Below are 19,265 nucleotides of genomic sequence, written 5' to 3'. Positions count from 1 at the left end.
TGTGTGTGTGTGTGTGTGTGTGTGTGTGTGTGTGTGTGTGTGTGTGGGATGCTGGTGCCTAGGCCTTTAGAGATTGTTGGCAAGTGGTCGCGAAACAAGACCAAGAAGATTGCGATATTTGTTCAGAGTGGATCTGTCGAGGCTGCGCAGACAGATACGTCATGTGTACGGCGGAAGAGACTGGAGTCTACGCTGAGACAGTTGAGTCGTTCGGTCGGCTATGTCCCTCGTCCGTTGTCTTGGCAAGAACACAGCTAGAATCGTAGGGTTCACTCCGTCTCTACTCTGATCACTAGAGTCTTTGCTTCGAGAATCCATCCTCAACGTGTTTCCACATCCAGAATAACACACACACCCTCTCCTTTCTACCGAAGAGCGACACTTGCAATGCAACGTCTAGATTTTGACCATCGGGGAATGTACTCTCGAGCTGGTTTTTCCTTCCCTCTCCTCCTTTACCCCCGATTTCAAATATACGGAGGACCCAGAGCAGTCCTAAACTGGCTCAGTACGACCTCCACCACCAACAGCAAAACACCACCACCCGGTGCCAACCTCAACACCTTGGGCGTGAATCCCTTGTACAACGCACCGAATCCCTCCTCCTTGGCGATCATCGCCATGCTCGGGAACGTCCAGTTGTATTTTCTCGGAACACCCTTGACGTTCGGAGTATTCTGAATTCGGCTCTTGACGACATCGGCGGGGGTATTGAAGACGGTACCTACAGCGCCACCTACGGCACCGCAGAGGAAATCGTTCCGCAGCTGCTGGGTTTTGGTTTCCGCCTTGGGCATTTGAGCTCGGAGGGCAAAGATGACGGAAAAGTAGCCTCCGTTCCACAAAACGTGACGCCAGAAGGTAGATTCGAGTCCGGCGTACAGTCCCAACAGACCGTCGGCTTTGACGATCTTGGAGACGACATCCATGGGTCCCGTGTAGAGGTGAGCTTGGGCTTTGTCTTGCAGACGGATTTTGACGAGTTCGAAGGGTACGACGACGATGGATTCGGTGGCACCGGCGGAGCAGCCGGTGAGGACGGAGAGCGATTGCGTCATCTTTTCCTGACCCGTGAGCGAGCGGTATGTTTTACCCCAGAAGTCGTTCGCTGCGAACTTGACCGCTCGTTTAGGCGCCTCGAGCATCAGAGGTGGTACGAGACCGCGGTACAATCGACCCGCACTGTACAATCGCAAATTAAGATGTCAGTTTCGTGTTCTCTCTCGATCAAGGCAGATGAGCGAGGGGGGTTGAAGACTTACCCTTCGCTAGCAATGATTTTACGGAAAGCATCCATCATGCCGTTGTAGTGCTCTCCAGCGGCAGCGCCTGCGACGGCCTTGCCTTGCAACTGCATACGTGTCTTGACCACATCGAGAGGGTAGAGGCAGAGCAGTTCGGTGACACCGGCGATGGCACCGGCAGTGAACTGCGCGTAAAAGGGTAATGGTTTAGGTTGCGAGGTCGTCATCGTTATGGCCACCGCTTCTTTTTTTCCGGTAATCGAAAGGGGTGTGTGTGTGTAGGATGTGGATGAAAAGGGAGAATCATCTGACGAGGAGGAGGGGGGAAATGCGGTTGCGAAGAACTGTCGCTCCCCCTCTTCGGCAATCGCCCGCACCGATTACAGATCACCGCGCATCCAATCCTCCCTCGCTCTTCTCTTTGCGCACAGGCGCGGATTTTTTTATCAATCAGGCGCCCAACCTGTCTCTTCTGATCGTAATTTTTATCACACCCTTCTCCCATTCGTCCAACTCTCTCTGTCTCTCTCTCTCTCTCTCTCTTTTGACCGGCAAGTTACCGCACTTTTCCGCGAGATACCCGATAATCCAGCCAATTTCTTCCGTTTCCTCTCTGACTTCAACCCCGGCAAAAAGATCAACAGCTGCAACACCCCCACCCCCAACCCATTCGATCTGACATTTCCTCGCTTCTCCCACGGTCCGGATCGTCCGTTTGGTGCAGACGTTTCGACGTGTCCCCCACATTCGCAAAAGTCCGCCTCTGTCGATCGCCTCATATATACAGGATGCACTTGCACACACGCACACGTTGAGTATTCCACACTGATTGAGAAGAACGACACATTGCGCATGCGAGAATGCTCTTCCTGAACCCTTATGTCGACCGAAACCGTTAGCAGCTGCAGCCGTTAGACGTCGACGCTCACGTCCTTCTGCCATTCTGAGCTTCTCCCAGTACCTCATTGGGCCTCTTGATGCCTCTCAGCGAATCACCTGACACGTACCCATGATTCGTAGGTTCGCCGGTGGCCCGCCCTGCTGTGGCGACACTCCCCGCTGCCCCCTCGACTCCGCCCATGCCATCCAACGTAGTCGAATGCATGCGTCGAGAAGGTGCATTCATCCCCGCAGTTCGCGATGCACTCGCTCCCGTCGACGCAGCCGACAGCGACGACGTTCCGTTCCGCATCAAATTAGCGCCGCTCGTATACGCCCCCGAGCCTGGTGCCAGCGTCGCACCCGCCTTGAACACACCCCTCGAAGGTGCTGCTGACGCTCCAGCGGCGACTACCTGCGGCGGAGGCGAGACGAACCGACCCACGCTGCCTGCTCGACGAGGCGCCCGCGTCGCTTCCATCTTGACCTGCTTGACCGGACTTGTAGAGCGTCGCACCTCGTGCGTCTTGACCTTTTCCTGCTTGATCTGCATCGCGTTGGACCCGTCGGCGAAAGCAACCCCGCTGTCGTCCGCACCACCGTAGTTCGGATGCAAGACGCTGCCGCTCGTATCTTCCACATCCTCAAGCTCGGCAGGGTGGTGCGGACGCTGAGCCTCGTCGATCTCCATCTCGAGCGCTCGCGATGCCGCTTCAGCATCGCCCATCGACGTCTCGTCGTATCCTGCCAGCACGTCGTTCAAGCCGTCGTCGAACGAGTCGGATCCGAACTCTACTTCAGCGGCTGCTGTCGTCGCTCGTTGCCCACCGCCGTTGGCGTTCGTCACGATCTGGTGCGATTCTGTGGGTCCAGCTTTGCGAGTCTCGGCTTGCTGGCGCTCCAGAAATGCCTGCCGAGCGAGCATGGACCGTTGCTGACGCTCTAGGATCTCGTCCTTGGATGCGTTGGTGTCGTTGCCGCTCTTCGTGGTGCTGTTGCTGGCATTCGTTGTGATGGGCTGTTGCGGAGGTGCCACGTTTGTACCCCTTCGTCCTGACTCCTGTGCCGTATTGGCATCATGTCCGTTCGCCGCTACGGCTGCCGCCCTTGGTGCAGGTTGCGGTACCGGCGGATTCGTGGACCTGCCCGGCTGCAGCTGTGGCTGTGGCTGTGGCTGCGGCTGCGGAGGATTCATTCGAGCTGGCGCTGGTGCCGACGGCGGTGGTTGTGGCGCTGCCGTTGGAGGAGGTCGCAGCTCGGGCCTGCGATGCAATTCCGAAGCATCAAACTTGGGCGGCGGATTGCTCACCTTGAGCGCATTGGCCGAGTACTGATGATCGTAGGTGCAGTTGCCGAGCAGCTTTCCAAAGTTCTTGAGCGCTCGCTTCGTTGCATCCGTCACCGCCTCCTTCTTGCCCTTTTCGAGCGCTGCGTGCTTCTGCCTGGCATTCTCAGCACTGCCATAGCCAATATCCTCGTGGAATGCACCGTCGCGCAACGTCACTCGCACGACGCAGCTGACGCCGGCGTTGAAGCGCGTTCCGTCCGGAGAGCAGTCGAGAAAGTCGACGTCGAGGCGAACGATGGTGGTGGACCATCCGTTGAAGCCAAACACTTCGTTGGCGAGATCGACGAGCTTCCAGCCTTCGATGTAGGTGAGCTTCTTGCCTCCGCCTGGACCGGGTCGCTGTGAGAGGTATTCGGGACCGAGCCGTTGGTTGAGCTTGGCTTGCAACGTAGCGACACGAGATGCGCTATCCTGGGTGAGCCCACCTACGCCGTTGAACGTTTGAGCGCCCCATCCTCCCGGGTAGTCGTACTGCGTGAGGGCGCGAGGATGCCGGCTCGTCGATGGACCCGCTTCGGCGGCGCCATACTGTGCGATCTCGGCTGTGTCAGCCCCTGCATAGCCAGAGTCCCAGTCTGCAAAGTTGCTCATCTCGTTGTCCGCAGCGAAAGCGTCGTCGCGATTGGCAGTGCGGCTCGAGGTGCTGTGATGGTCTTGGCGGTCGATTGTTGCGCCTTCACTGCCGCCGCCAAAGGGACCTGGCTCTGATGCGCCGAACGGATGCTGAGAGGGGTATTCGGAGACGACCTGTTGCCGGTCTTGTTGCAGCTTTTCAAACTCTGCGATGAGCTTGGCCGAGTGTGCCGCAGCTGAGTTCATGGATGGATCACACGCAGATGGCCACGATGCTGATGCGAGGTCTGGAAAGTCGTCATGCGCTGTACCGAGACATCGCGAACCGATGCCGAGGCGTGGTGATGTACGAGACGATGGATGCTGGTGGCGAGCGACGACACTGAGTCTGGCGGTGGAGTGACCGTCTGCGGAAAGCTCAGCACGTACACTGGAGCTTGTTCGGTGAGGAATATTGAGATCGGCAAGATCCGAGCAGAAGTGTGACCATTTTGACTCAGCGTTTTCAGAGAGAGCTGCGTACAGTGTAGTAGCAGGCTGATTTTCCTTGCCTTTTTTCCACAGGTGGAGAGAGTGTAACGAGGACGCGCCTCGCTGTGCCCGAATGCTCGAGAGGCGCGTGTTACGAGCAAGACGCGTAAATGAATTGCACGCGCCACGTGATTTGGGAGACTCGGCTGATAGACCAACACCTCGCTGCAGTAAGCAGACGACGGCGAGATGCGCGAGACCTGCACAACGTCGAATCACCAACCTCGTTGTGAGATCGATGGAGGTTCAAGCTTGCAGTTGCGGTCGAGGCAGAACAGCAGAACGGTGACGTGCAGAATGCGTCGCTGACTCTCGATCACGACGCTATCGTGCAACTGGATGAGAAAATCAACTTGCATTTGACAGTGTAACACCGAAAACCGGCGGGACACAGCAAAGCTTTTTACAAACCGAGGAGGCGTAAGAAGAAGAAGAAGAAGAAGAAGAAGAAGAAGAAGAGGCTGAGACCGTGGGGCGAGTGACAATCTGGGCGACAAGGGGATGGGTGACGCGGAGACATGTGCGAATGTGGTACAGAGTTGCAGGTCTCTGATGGGCTTCTGCTGCAGCTGACCCCTATCTGTCCAACAATAAATCTCCGTTGGTGGCGCCCACTGGTCGTGCTGTCAGAACCAGAGTCGATTTCGACGCTCATCGAAGCGGGTGAAGTCTCACAGCACGCTGACAGAGATAGCCTGAACGACACTATTTGTCGGAACACTCGCGTCCGGTAATAGGGGTGCATCGTGAGTCAACTCTGGACTGCAGATTGGCCTAACTTATCAGGTCATTTCTGTCCTTTGCGGCGTTCGCGGAGCGTGGGTGAAAGAGAGCGCTTCCGAAGACGTAGGGGTGAAAGTGTCCACCTCCCGACAAACGATACGTTGGCCGTACGACTGTGTGACGACTTAAGAAGCAAAAGCTCGAGTCTGAGGGGCGGGGCGGGGAAGGGTGGCGGGGGCGGCGGCTGTCTGGAAGCGACGTAGACAAGCGAGCCATGGAAAAGCAGATGCCGTGCGCGTCTCGTGCTCCGGACAGCTGCGTCGCGTCGATCCGAACGTGTGGGGTTTGCAACCGCCTGCGCAAGATGGCGAGATGCTTCTGAATCCAGGGACCTCCTTGCACATAACACAGTGTCGAGGAGTGCTGAAAAGCGCCTCCTGCTCCTCGAGACCGTGGACTTTGATTTTTGCGCATCCCGGTGGCTAGTGATCACCGAGATCCCATCCCGAGAAGGGAGACAAGAGGAAAAGGCAAGGCTGTACGGATTACACTGAATACAGTGTATGCCAGACGCGCACGCAGGTTTGATCGACAGAGGTTTCATTTTCAGGTGGCCTCCCTTTTTCCTTGTCCCTTTCTCATCAAGTGGGGGATGATTGTGTGCATGGCTCTCGAGAGAGAGACAGCTGGCGAGAGGGCCAAATTGCCTCGTCTCCGCCGCTTTCGGTATTTCCGTGCCTGTGGCTAGGTGATCTGCGCCTCGCTTGTCGTGCTGTGTCTCAGTCGTCGAAATTTTGGCCGGTTGGTTGCGTTCGAATGCTGTTTCGAAGTTTCGCGGTTGTCAGCTCTCGTTGTTCACTTTTCGTCCTTCCTCTTCGCAGGCTGCCCACAGTGGCGGGATGGACCGAGAGAGCGGCCGAGACGGCGTTGGAATCGAGGGGAGTCCAAGGGCCTTCTTGCTGCAAGGCGGACAAATTGCAGCGCCTTCAAGTTAGATTTCTCCGTCTCAGGGCGGGTCGCGTCAACGTGCCTGGTCTTCATTGCTTGAATGGGTGGCTCACTCGCCCCTTGCTTTGAGAGTTTTGATGCTCTTTCTCTCTCACGCTTGCCAAGCAGTGCACCGACTTCTTCCATTTACAGACATCACGATGGATCTTGCCTTGTCGACGGCGGCATGCTTTTCAAGCGGTACAGTGATGCACGAGCACCCCTCCCTTTGGGTCTGTCTTGCTCGAGAGTCTTGGCTGACGAACTGAGACAGCATAATTTGAATGAGCCAACGTTGCCGACTCGCAACTTTAATGGAAAGGAGCAAAGGCGGACTCGGAGAGAGACAGGCTGAGCGCGCCCTCATTTTGCAAGTCCGACAGAGGCACACAGATCCCAGTCACGCCCGCCCGCCTTGCCAGCGCCTGCGAGCTACACACATACAGTGGACTGCGTGCCGCCCTTGAAAGTGTGTTGTGTTTTTTTTTGGTCAAAATTGGGCTCAGCTGCCCGCTTCTCCGGCACAGGCAGGCGGAGCGCGGCGTAAGAAAAACAAAATGCAACCCGCGCCCAGCAGAGTTGCCAACACGCACGCACGCACGCAAGCAACACACCAACGGCACGCCAACACACACACCCACACACACCCACGCAGCTCCCGTTTTGGTTCCAACACACACGCACACGCACGCTCACCTCACACGCTTGCCGCGCTCCCCTTTGGCCCCTTCCCTCGCCTCTCTGTTGGTTTCTCTCTCTTACGCTCCCATTATCTCGCCCCTGCTGGTCACCACCCTTGTCTCCTATTGAGTTGCGTCGTACCGCCCTTCTCGACCTCCTCAACCTCGATCGTCATCAGTGCTCGGCGTGGCACAGCACCGCGTATCGAAAAGGCGAGGCAACCACAGGATTGGACGGCACTGGGAACCACACACACACACACATTGCACCTTCGCGCCTTGACACTTGGTCCGCGTTGATCTCATCAGCCTCTTCGTCGTCAGCATCCTCCTCTTCGGCCTTTCGACCGCTCATTCCGAGTCGTGTCCTGCCCCTGCATTGCTCCGCGCCGCGATTCTGCTTCCGATCGTGCCCCTTTCTATACCGTCATTCTCTTGGATCACCACCTCGACATTGATCATCGCCACAGTTTGCATGCTGTCCTTCATTGCATAGCATTATCGTCGTCCGTCCTTTGGTAGTTTCTGCTTCAGCTCGTTCATCGTTTCGTTTGCTGCTCGCGCATACATTTCAGCATGTCGTCGCAATCGCACTCGTACCAGCCATCGCCGCCTGCCTCGCCAGGCTCTGGCATCCGGCACCAACCCACACCCGACGCTTCTGCCTCGTACCAATCAAACTCGATGCGATCGCCCGGCTACCCATCCCCACCCACCTCTCCTCCTCACATTGTCGCGGACTCTTCGGAAGCTCCCCAGCGCAAGCCGTACGCTTCGGGCGTGCCATCAGCCGCCTACCCAAGTATGGCCAGTGCCGGCGCCGCCATGCTTCCGCCCCCCACTTCCTTCCATCAACATCCGCCCAGCAAGCTCGCCACAGGCGGCCAGTCGCATTCACATCGTCCAGTATCGGCCATGCCCACCCCCACCGAACATGTCACCTCGGCGTCGCGCAATGCTGCTTCGGCTACCCCAGACGCTTCCAACGTCTTTGCCAGCATGAACGCCAATTACGCCGAAAGAAGGGCCAGCGCTCACCCCACCATGTCCAGCAGCCACCACGGTTCCTCCACGCCCGCCGCTGCCACCATCGACCCCACCACGAGCCAAGCCATCTCTTCCGGCATCCCCATTACCTCTCCAGCGGCTCTCTCCTACTTTGCCGCTCATCCTCGTCGCCAGCAGGTCCACTTTGGCAACTATCTTCTGCTGCAAACCCTTGGCGAGGGCGAATTCGGCAAAGTCAAGCTCGGCGTCCACAAGGAGTGGGGCGAGGAGGTCGCCGTCAAGCTCATCAAACGCGACAAGGTCGCCACCGACGCTGCTCCTCTCCACCTCGACGATCCGGCTCAAAAGGACCCCGCCAAGATGACCAAGGTCGAACGTGAGATTCAAGTCCTCAAAGACGTACGCCATCCCAACATTGTCCGTCTGTACGAAGTCATCGAATCCGACCGCTACATCGGTATCGTACTCGAATACGCATCGGGTGGTGAGCTCTTCGATCACATCCTCGCCCACAAGTATCTCAAAGAAGAACACGCCTGCCGTCTCTTTGCCCAGCTCATCTCGGGTGTATCCTATCTCCACCAGAAGAAGATCGTCCATCGAGATCTCAAGCTCGAGAATCTCTTGCTCGACCGCAATCGCAACGTCATCATCACCGACTTTGGCTTTGCCAACAACTTTGAGGACAAGCGCGACGACCTCATGGCTACCAGCTGCGGCTCTCCATGCTACGCTGCTCCCGAGCTCGTCGTTCAGGACGGCCTCTACGCTGGTTCGGCAGTGGACGTCTGGTCGTGTGGTGTCATCCTCTACGCCATGCTCGCAGGCTACCTTCCCTTCGATGACGATCCGGCGAACCCAGACGGAGACAACATCAACCTGCTCTACAAGTACATTCTCGCCACCCCTCTGTCCTTCCCCGAGTACATCACCGCTCAACCACGCGACCTGCTTTCCAAGATGCTCGTCCCTGACCCGACGCGCCGCGCCACGCTCGAACAAGTCATGCAGCACAGCTGGCTGCGCAACTACCGCGAGCTCTTCAAATTCTCCGTCGACGACCTCGAGCGAGCTGCCATGGAACAGCAGACCAAGAAGCGCCAGATGTACCGCCAGCAGATGATCTATCAACAGCACCTGCAGGAGCAACAGCGTCGTCAACACATGGAGCGCAGCCAGTCGGTTCGTCAGAACGTCTCGCACCTACCCATTGGCACCGCTTACACTGCCAACACAGCTGTGGCCGCTGGTAACGCTGCTCATCGACAGACTCTGCCTGTCAGTGCCACCGTCCCCGACCGCCTTTTCGAACCCGTCGGCAGTGCCAGCCGCGGTGCTGACCACGGCGTTGCAGCTTCGCGAGCCGCTGTTGCAGCCATGCAGCCTTCGGCCTCTACAGCATCTCCGGAGGCCCTAAGCGCACCCTTACCGCGAGCTACTACGCACAACAACGTCGCCAGCGTTGGTGTCGCATCCCATGTCGATCCCGTCACAGCGGCTGGCAACGCTCGCGGAGAGCCTCGTACTCGTCTGGAAGATCCTGTTGCCGCCAATGGCACCGAAATGCGACAGACGGCCGCCCAGAAGGTGCAGCGTCACACTATCCAGCTCGAGTACGGTGGCGAGGAGCGCTCTCGCAAGGAATCGGCCTCCACTGTCGTCGCCTCGCCCCCCGCCTCTCGTCAAGCTTCGCAGACGCAGCGCAATGTCAGTGCAAGCAGCACCAGCTCCCGAAGCTCCGAGAGCGAGCGCGCACGAGCTGCTGCCGAAAAGCTCGCCGCTGCTGCCGTACTGCCTTCTGTTCCTCAGCCTGCCGCGGTCAGTCTCGCAGCCACGTCTACCGTCATACCTCAAAGCGAACAGGCGATTGCCGGCAGGGCGGCCGCCCCCGACATGATGCGATCCGTCTCGGCGAGCTCAGCTTCTCGCGTATCCGTACCCCCCGTCATTATGGAGCAGGCTCAGTCCGCTGCTTCCGCTCAACGCAGCACGCCGCCGCCCGCTTCGAGCTCTCGAAGCCGCGTTCCCAGTTCCGCCAGCGTCCACAGCCGCCAGCACACGGACAACCGGGGCACCGGCCACGGCGCTCGTATTCCATCGAGCGCCAGCCAGCGCGTCGTCTCATCGCAGAGCGCCGATAGCGAACCTGTTGGATTCCCTTCGTCCTCCACTGAGCGGGCCCTGCCTTCAGTCGACAGCGCTGCCAGCCGCACGAGCGCCTCGCGACAAACGAACAAAGGCCCTGAGACGAGCACCGGCACGACCAGCCCTCCCTCTGCCACCCGACCAATTCCGAGTGAAAAGCCTTCTGCTCCAACTGCGGCTACGCGCCACCGCAAGGGCATGTCGACCGACAAATTCTTCCTTTCGCGTCTCTTGGGCTCCACTGGCGCCACTGCGGCCAACGTCACAAGTGCAGCCGGCGACAAGTCAGCCGTCAACGGCAGCAGCGAAGCTGTCAGCGACAGGAGCAAGAGGAACAGTGTTTCGCGACCAGCTCCGGAACGCGCGCCCAGCACTAGCAGTGCCACCAGGAGCAGTCGACGCAAGGCGATGAGTCTCGTTGTCGGTCGTGCGCCCAGCGACGCTTCGCCGGCTGTTGACGGTGGTCACGATGTCCACCAGGCCCGCATACCTCACTCGGTCACACAGGCCACTTTTGGCGAACAGCTTGCTGGCAGGAAGGATGACACTTCGGCTTCGTCTCAGCAACGCATCGCCGCCACGGAGAAGCAACGCAAAGGGACCGTCAGCCTGGCAGGTTCCGGCAAGCAGACGCCATCCTCTCGACCATCCACGAGCAGGACGCGTCCGCAGCCGTTGCAGCCTTCGAACCAGCAGCCGCAACAACAGAACGACAAGACGTTCTACGATGGATCGACGATCGCAAGCTCCTCGACGACCGGTCCCTCGAGTAACGCTGCGAAGAAGGTCATGGACTGGTTCCGCAAAAAGAGCCTGTCGCGTGGCACCTTCAATGAGCAGCCGCCGCTTGGACCGTTTGAACGATCGCCCACGTCATCTCAGATCCATGCTGCAGCCTCTACGACGCCTTCGGTCGTCGTGACGAGCGCTCCCAACGGCGCGAGCCGTCACGCGGAAGCGCAGACGGGCAGTGGCGAGGGGCACAGTGGTGCTTCGTCGGTGCCCTCCTCGCGATCCACCTCGGGGACGCACAGCGAGAACAGCGAAGCCACCGAACTGACGCAGCTCACCAACATGAGCGATGCCTCTCACACGGAGAGCGATGGTATCAAGTCGAGTGCCTCAACTGTTCAGCAGCAGGCGACGCCGAAAGCATCGCTCTCGGCAGTGTCGAACGTCTCGAACGCATCTTCGAGCGCTGAGCCTTCTGTCGCCAGTCCTGTGACCAGACGCTCGCAGCAACAGCAGCAGCAGCAGCAGCAGCAGCAGCAGTCGCAGCCGTCACGCCAGTCGCAGCGATCGAAGGCTGCTACCTCTGCATCGACCGCCACGGTGCCCTTCAACGAAGCGCGCCTGCGCTACCATCTTGGTGCAGTGGATCAATCCGCGCTCACGTCGAGGTCGCCCATCGAGGTGCTGCGGGAAGTGCAGCGCGTGCTGTACGAGATGGGCGTCGACGTGCGTGCCGAAAAGGACGAAGACTTCAAGCTCGAGTGCGTCCGCCGCAAGCGAGCCAAGACGCTGATGAGCGCCACGCAAGGGTTCGGCATGAGCCTGCGCAGCTCCGTCTTCCCGCCCACGCAGGCCGACGTCGAGCGGTCCTCGCGCATGAGCCACCGCGACTCGCTCACGCCCAGCGCCAGCACCGCCGGATCGCTGCGGAGCTTCCTCAAGCGGTCCTCGCTGCAACCGACCAGCCCGAAGCTGTCCACCTCGCCGCTGCCCGCGTCGTCGACCACGGCGAGCAACCTGCACGCGCTCGCGTCGCAGGACGAGAACCAGCCACCGCCGCTCTACGGAGACGCCTCCGTTGACGGTGGCCAGGAGATCCGCTTCTCGGTCGAAGTCACGAGGATCAAGAATCTGCCCGGGCTGTACAGCTTGGACATCCGCAGGATGAAGGGCAACCTGTGGGCGTACAAGTTCGTCTACCAGGCGCTGCTGGACCGCTGTCAGTTGGGAAGCAGCTCCGCATAAGTTTGAACAACACACGCAGCATTCCTTCGTACGCAGGTCGTATGGTTTCCCCCTTTTGTGCTCGAATACATCGACATACCCTGATACATGCAATTTTTATAGGTTTCTCGTTGGCATAGCTTGATCCCGTGACGTTTAGTGTGAGCTGTCGACTGCGCAAAGATTGGATCAACAAATGACACAACCCTTTTCAGGATCCTTCTTGCCCTCGGCACGTGCATCCTCCTGCAACCTCTTGAGCATATCCTTAACGCCCTGCAGATCGGTAGCTGCGATTCCCTCATCCCAATTGACGACCAGTGGACCGTCTTTGATCTTTGGCATACCACTTGCACCTGTTGGGTCGTCTTTCAAATGTTTCTTAAGCGCCAACTTTCTCCTTTCGTGTTCGTTGAGGTCGAAACCTGTTGTGGTGTATTTCTTTTCCTTTTGTTGGGTATCGCTAGTGTCTGCGACGAGGTAGTCGACGATGCTTCTCATCTGATCTGGCGTGGGAGGGTTTGATTTACGATCGACGACTTCGAGTTGGATGAGGGGGGAGCGGGGGGGATCGGAAGCTGCTTGACGCAGGTATGCGTTGACGTCTGCGCCTGAGCCGTGTGCTTCGACGATGCATGATTCACCGTGCGAACCAGGTGCGGACGAGCTGCTGGTGGCGGCGGGAGTGGGTTGGTGGGGGTTGCTGTTGTAAGAGGAAAGCAGTTGGAGGACTTGCTTCGAGGTTGATGACGTCGAGTCGTGGCTGCAATGACAGGGGTGATACGGTGAGATTGGTTGTCAGCAGGAGGCTTCCAGTCTGGTCGACGAGGCTGAAGACGACTTACAAGAGCGTAATGATGGATGGTCCTTTGTGGAATCTGATCGACATGCTGTTGTGGGTTCTGCTAGAATGACTGCCGATGGATGATGGATGATGGTGTTGCTAAGTGAGGATGTACCAAGCGCCGAAATGTGGAGGCTCAGTCCCCACAAAACTCGATTTTAGCCGCGCATTTAGCCGGATGCCCTGTCGTATGCATTGCCTTTGACAGAACTCGACTACTTTCTTCTCCTTCACCTTCATCACTTTCCCTCCATCCTGGAATATGGGCAAGGATAACGCTTCCAACGGGGCAGGAGCAACACCATATAAACATCGCAACAAGCACCGCCAGATCCCAGCCCGAACTTCGACCACTTCACAACCTACAGCTGCACCTCCTCTCCTCCGCCTACCCACAGACGTCTGGCTACACATCTTTTCACACATCCCCTCACCCGCTGCGACTACACTCTCAGCTCTGAGCAAGACATGCAAGCATCTCCTCCGGCTGATCGACGAATACGGATGGAACGATGTTCTCGCACACGAATACGGCCACGTTGACCTCGACCGCTTGGACCCGTACTATCGGCGGTATGCAAAGCAGAAAGGCTCAGGACGAAACACTGCAAGGTCCAAGTGGTGGTATTGTTGTAGGTATACTAGCTTGCTTGGAAGGTGCTGGGAAGGAGTAGTGCTTCGGCCTGGATCGATGGATATTCCTGCGGAAGGGAATAGGAGGACGGGGGGAAGAGGGTCAAGGTTTGGGGCTGATTTTGCGGTTCCGACAATGACGTTGGGGACGAGGTGGATGGTCGTCGGTGTGAGGTCGGAGATTGTGGTGTACCGAGCAAGCTCGATAGATGCGAAAGGGCGTGGCGGGATCGTGGCCAGCTTCAGATCGGATAGTCACTCGTCGACGGATCGTCTTGCAGAGGCTGCAATGGCGACACCGGATGCCAAGGCTTCAACGTCCGACGATCCATGGCAAGATATTACAGCTTTGGAAGCGCTCGACAGAGAGGCTAGCACGGTCGCTGTCGGGTATGCAAACGGCTGCATTCAGGTCATCGCGGTCAGACCTGAGGGGGAGAAGGGCAGCATCCAGATGCAATTGTTGCAGAATTTTCCATCGGCACGACAACAAGAGGTCGCAGGGATCTCGACACAAGCAAGCAGAATGCAACTCAACTCAGCCGTACAGACCCATGGGTATCCTCAGACCGATACACATCTCATAGCATCGATCACAAAACGGGGTTGCCTCCGGATACACCAGTTCGCATCTCGGGACCAGCAGGATTCTTTAACGCATCTGGACCACGGATGTTGCTGGGAAATCGACTCGGAAGGTGAAGCAACTCGATCAGATCCGAACGCTTCGACCCCTGCTGACACGTCCGGTGCCAACACGCCGCCGAGGACGAACTTTCGCAGCGCCGCGTTCAACAATGCGCCGCTGCTACCCGCTCAAGACGCTGTGACTGGGTCGGGAACTGCGACGCGTGCTTGGTCCGTCTTGCTTGGTAGCTGTGACACACAGGCTCACGGGTCGACGTTGACATGGGTCGCGGTGGGCATCACGGCCGAGCATGCGGTGTACATCTATCCCCTTTCTCAGGGCGACGGTGGGATCGGCTTGCGGGAGCCGTTCCGTGTGGCGTCGACGGGACAGCGTACTTCGGTGTATGCAATGGCCACTCCTCCACCAGAGTCTAGCTTGCCTGGCTTTCTGCTGTTCGTCGGATTTTACGATGGCGTGGTCAGGGTGTACGACACGCGTCAGCTGCGAGCCGATTCCGAAGGAGGTTCGTGGGACATGAACGATCTCAGAGAAGCATTGCCCATGAGTGACGCACCATCACGTCGTCGCAGGATCAACCGTCAGTTGGACCCAATAGCCATATGGAGGGAAGAGTACGATACCGACGCCATCTACAGTCTCAGCTTCGGCGGCCCGAAGTCGACGGTGATGGTGGTAGGTGGTGCGAGACACGCCAAAGTGAGGGTTTTCGACATCGGCGTGCTGGCGGGCTACGATGTGCCGCTGTTGGGTGAAACAGGCGGAAAGAGGTGGGACTGGACAGGGTTTGCGCTGAGAAGCACGGATAGTCCCGTGTATGGAGTAGCGGGGCAAGCGGATAGGGTGGTCGGTGTCACGGATAGGAAGATTTGGTGGTTAGATTTTGGAAGGCCGGTTTTGGAGGAGGATGGGGAAGGAGCAGGAGGGGGAGGGGAGGAGCAGCAGGTGGCGTACTTCAGACACAGTGATGGTGGGCTGTGTTACTCCAGCCCGATGTACCGGTAGACGGAACCCTGACAGCAAAGGGGAAGGAGGGATGGAGGAGGCAGCGTACTTCAGACATGGAGATGGAAGGGCTTGCTTATTTCAACCCTTTGTATCAGTAGATGGATCCCTCACAGCACAGCACACGCGGCCGATGATCCGATCCGGATCGAATCCACTTATGCTTCATGCATCCCCTAACTTAGATACTGTACTCGAACCCTTTGTGCCAGTAAATGCATCCCTCACAGCACACACAGCCGACTGCACGGATCCGGATCAGAATCAAACTGCATTCTCTAGAATTCCCCTCCATACATATACGCCTCATCTTCTAATTGTTCTTCTTCCCCGTCGGCGGATCGTCCCTGATGGTCAACCAGATTGCGCTGAAAACCAGGAACCCGACGCTCGTGCTAAGCGCGCCTGCGATGTACGGCCAGCTGGAGCTGAGGAAGCGCGGATACTCGTCGTGGTTGAACGGTCGCACAGGCGCCGTATCCTTGGCGTGCAGGAACGAGAGGCCGGGACGCTTGAAGTCGAGCACAAACGTGAATACGCCGTGACGATCGGGCACCTGGAAGGTGGTGGCGAAGCGCGTGAAGGCCTCGCTTTCCGAGGTGGACGAGGCGGGCGAGGAGGTGTGGGTGAAGTTCGAGGCGGAGAGCGGGGTGAGGTGTGCGGTGATGTAGGGGTCCAGCATCTGGAAGGAGACTTGGAGGTCGAGAGAGCTGTCCGCAGGAATGAAGCCAAGCTGAGGATGGTGTTGGACCAGGTCGACTGAGTAAAAAACGTGATCTTTGATGCGGTACATCTTGTTGCCCGCTTCAGTTTCTTCGTAGTCCTCGCGCGTATCGCTCGGTCCGGATTTCACGCGATGGTGGTGCGTAGCGACGACCTTGAGCACGGACTTCTCCTGGAACGCCCAGGCGCTCAGATCGGCAGCCACGAGCTTGTTGACGTACCCGGATTGCGTGTCGGAGAAGAACGCGTCCGAGAGCAGTTCGGTGGATCCAAGGAACACGGCTCGTGCGCTGTTGGATGCGAGCTGGAAGCCAGAGACGAGCGAGACGAGGGCGTTGGAGGAGGAAGAGGTGGCAAGGCCAGCGACGAGCTCCTTGCGTGACTCGAGCGGGTCGAGGCTGTTGCGGTTCTTGGCCACCCAGCCGTTCTTGCCGAGCTTGCTGGCAGATTTGTTCTTGACCACGGTGGGCACGGCACGCGGAGTCGAGAGGACTTGCGTGGTGTGGGTTTCGCCGTCGACGATCTTTGTCGTTGTGACGGTGACGGGTGGTGGTGTCGAGTACGAGGTGGATTCGACCACCGCATCTTGCTCCTTGACCAGGGCAGGTACTTCCGAAGAGTAGCTGGTGGCAGGTGGGAGGATAAGCGGGAAGGCAAGGGGGTTGGCGCCTACGCGATGGGCGATTCCGCGGTAGAGAAACGGCGTGTTCTTTGCCGCTCGAAGCGTCTCATCCGAAAAGACGTTGACATTCTGTACCAGTCCTCCTGTGCTAAGACCTTCCGCCGACTTTTCACCTCCGACGAGAACAGCGGTATGGTTACCGGCGTCGTGCTGGCCGCTGTACCGGAAGTGGTCGACCAAGGCACTCCCGCGCTCCTCGAACTCGAGCGAGAACTCGCGAGCCAAATCGCGCTGCATCTCGCTGGCGCTCGAGTCAAGGCCAACGATCATGTTTCCTCCGATCTTGAGATACTCGACGAGCTGCTGCGGCGAGATGTCGGCAGCCAAGGATTTGCTCGCAGGGGAGAGTAGGATGAGGTGGTCGTAGGAGAGCACATCGTGCTGGACGAGCTGCGGCTTGGCGTCGCGAGGCGCTTTGAAGTCGACTTTGTAGCCTCTTGATGTGAGGGATGCGAAGAAGTTCGAGTAGGTGTTGTGAGCGATCTGGTCGACGACGACGAGGATGCGGTCGCCGGTGGACGACGGCAAGGCAGAAGCTAGTGTGGAGAAAAGGGCGAGAGAGACGAGCAACAGGAGCGAAAGGAGAGATGTCAGAGGGCGCGAGCGGTGTCGCCGAGTGTTGAGCAGCATTTTGGGGGGATTCGCTGCCATCAATGACGAGGCTAGCGAAGGGTGATGAGAGGGGGATGAAAGGATTGAGTGAGAGGTGAAGGTTGCAAGTGAAGCGAAGAGGCAAAGTGTCTGTGCACGCGCTTCATTTCGGGCTCCAGCTCAGCTGCTTTCTTCCACTCGCACGAAATTTTCGCCGCGTTGACCAAATTTAACAACAACATTGATGCCAAAACTTCGAAAGCCACTAAAACTGAGCCTTTCTCTTTCTCTCCTTCACCCAACCATCATCTCAAACAGGCCATCCACGCCTCGAGAGCTTCCGTCAGCATCATGCCCACACTGGCGGAGCGTCTCGGCTCGGATTCGGGTCCATCATCCCATGACCGAGAGCAAGAATTGCGGTCTCGGTTGCTGGCTTCCAAGCAAAAGTTTCGCGATGCTCCCAGGGACGAGGTGGGCATCGATCAGGACAAAAGCGCTGACCGCGAGCTGTTCCTCGGCAATCGCTCCCGCTCCAATTCTCCGCATCATGACAGGCAACGCAGCCGAAGCCCCAGGCAGCGACGTGGCTCACCGTCGTACGAGAGCCAAGCTTCAACATCTGCGGCACCCATGCCGCCTCCGGGTCCACCTCCACCACGCCCGTACACTCATCCGGATCGACGTCCGCCCAGGCCGCAGGCCGACAGATGGGTACCACCGCCGCGTGAAGAATCAAACAATGACCGACCACCGCGTCCATACGATCGGCGTCGAGATGACGATCGCTGGCAGGCAGACGATCGTCGCGGAAATCGAGGCGACTCGGGCAGAGCGTGGGGTCCATCGCACTCCGGCGGCCGCGGTAGATACTTTGATGGCAACGATGGAAAGGGTACAAACGAAGAAGACGGCAGCGGCTCCTCCGAATACGGCGCTGCACAGTGGAAGCGTCTTCCCCGTGACCCGTACGCCTCGTCCATGTCATCCGGCGCCAATCCAGGCAGCGGTGACGGCGGCTTCTTCAGCTCGCGCAACGAGCAACGTAAGAACTCGACCGTCTCCATCTGGCCTCCAAGCCCACCTCATCCCACGCTAGATAGCGACGAAGAGCGCGAGAAGCGCAAACGACATCATCGCGAGAGCAGCAGTAGGCACAAGGACAAGGACAGGCATGACAGGAAACGCAGCAGCAGCGAAAAGCACCACTCGTCGTCTCGAAGCCATCGTTCGAGCTCCAGCAGACACCACAGCCATTCCAGCAGGCACAGAGATGACGACAGAGACTCCAGGCATCGTCACTCGCGGTCATCGAGACCTCACCGCCATCGTGACGACGATGAGCGTGACGACGTGTACGAAAAGAGGAGAAGCTCGAAACGATCACGATCGAAGCTGTCTGATGAAAGCGGGCCCGATGGCTCTGATTCCGAGAAGAGTTCCGATGCGGACGTGAAATCATCACGTCGCCATCACAGTCGTCACAAATCCAGCCGTTCCAGCACACGTGGTCGACGTGACTCTGAAACACGACACAGAAGCAGTCGTCATCGTTCAGCATCACAGTCCGACACCCGTTCCGAACAAGACAATAAATCCACATCCCGCCGCAACTCGACTGCATCCTCGGCAGGAGATTCAGACGCCGAAGTCGGGCCCGCTCTTCCCACCGTCACTGCCGATGGCAAGCCTGTCGATCCGCGTGCTTACGGTGGAGCGCTGCTTCCCGGTGAAGGCTCGGCTATGGCATCCTACGTTCAGGACGGCAAACGTATCCCACGACGTGGAGAGATTGGCCTCAGTTCCGATCAGATCGAAGCCTACGAGAAAGCCGGTTACGTCATGAGCGGAAGTCGACACCATCGTATGAACGCCGTTAGGATGCGAAAGGAGAACCAGGTCATCTCGGCGGAGGAAAAGAGGACCATGTTGAGGTTGCAGGCCGAAGAGAAGGCCAAGAAGGAGAGGGAGATTGTTTCGCAGTTCAAGGAGTTGGTTGATACACTGCAGCCTTCGAGCGCTAAATGATGCGGTTCAATGCACATATTTGCGGGTCGAACGATG

The 19,265-nt window shown here is 58.2% G+C and overlaps 6 protein-coding genes across 6 annotated transcripts in view; 3 read left to right on the top strand and 3 right to left on the bottom strand.

Annotated features, from left to right (window-relative positions):
- The window catches only part of PHSY_003466 (2-oxodicarboxylate carrier 2), a gene marked incomplete at both ends in the record, with an annotated part of 8,691 nt that extends 1,371 nt beyond the window's left edge, over positions 1–7,320 (bottom strand). Inside the window, 5 exons of the mRNA XM_012334085.1 lie at positions 593–1,182; positions 1,263–1,429; positions 2,206–4,349; positions 4,799–4,910; positions 7,165–7,320. Coding sequence (XP_012189475.1) covers positions 593–1,182; positions 1,263–1,429; positions 2,206–4,349; positions 4,799–4,910; positions 7,165–7,320 — 3,169 coding nt within the window. The remainder of the gene's footprint in view (positions 1–592; positions 1,183–1,262; positions 1,430–2,205; positions 4,350–4,798; positions 4,911–7,164) is intronic.
- Positions 7,321–7,541: 221 nt separating this feature from the next.
- Positions 7,542–12,095, top strand: PHSY_003465 (likely protein kinase; the record flags this gene model as incomplete). The annotated part of the gene is made up of 1 exon (XM_012334084.1): positions 7,542–12,095. The coding sequence occupies one exon, from the start codon at positions 7,542–7,544 to the stop codon at positions 12,093–12,095; it is 4,554 nt and encodes a 1,517-aa protein (XP_012189474.1).
- A 168-nt stretch (positions 12,096–12,263) lies between these two features.
- Positions 12,264–12,963, bottom strand: PHSY_003464 (hypothetical protein; the record flags this gene model as incomplete). Its single annotated transcript, XM_012334083.1, has 2 exons — positions 12,264–12,837; positions 12,920–12,963. The coding sequence occupies 2 exons, from the start codon at positions 12,961–12,963 to the stop codon at positions 12,264–12,266; spliced, it is 618 nt and encodes a 205-aa protein (XP_012189473.1).
- Positions 12,964–13,687: 724 nt separating this feature from the next.
- Positions 13,688–15,205, top strand: PHSY_003463 (hypothetical protein; the record flags this gene model as incomplete). Its single annotated transcript, XM_012334082.1, has 1 exon — positions 13,688–15,205. The coding sequence occupies one exon, from the start codon at positions 13,688–13,690 to the stop codon at positions 15,203–15,205; it is 1,518 nt and encodes a 505-aa protein (XP_012189472.1).
- Positions 15,206–15,518: 313 nt separating this feature from the next.
- Positions 15,519–17,240, bottom strand: PHSY_003462 (dolichyl-diphosphooligosaccharide-protein glycosyltransferase; the record flags this gene model as incomplete). Its single annotated transcript, XM_012334081.1, has 1 exon — positions 15,519–17,240. One exon carries the CDS (start codon positions 17,238–17,240, stop codon positions 15,519–15,521), a length of 1,722 nt encoding a protein of 573 aa, XP_012189471.1.
- Positions 17,241–17,552: 312 nt separating this feature from the next.
- Positions 17,553–19,229, top strand: PHSY_003461 (hypothetical protein; the record flags this gene model as incomplete). The annotated part of the gene is made up of 1 exon (XM_012334080.1): positions 17,553–19,229. The coding sequence occupies one exon, from the start codon at positions 17,553–17,555 to the stop codon at positions 19,227–19,229; it is 1,677 nt and encodes a 558-aa protein (XP_012189470.1).
- Between the last annotated feature and the right edge of the window lie 36 nt (positions 19,230–19,265).

The sequence above is a fragment of the Pseudozyma hubeiensis genome (assembly GCF_000403515.1).
Source record: "Pseudozyma hubeiensis SY62 DNA, scaffold: PHS36, whole genome shotgun sequence".
NCBI classification, from domain to species: domain Eukaryota; kingdom Fungi; phylum Basidiomycota; class Ustilaginomycetes; order Ustilaginales; family Ustilaginaceae; genus Pseudozyma; species Pseudozyma hubeiensis.
The sequence above is the reverse complement of the archived record's forward strand: the minus strand, read 5'-3'. Positions and strand labels throughout refer to the sequence as shown.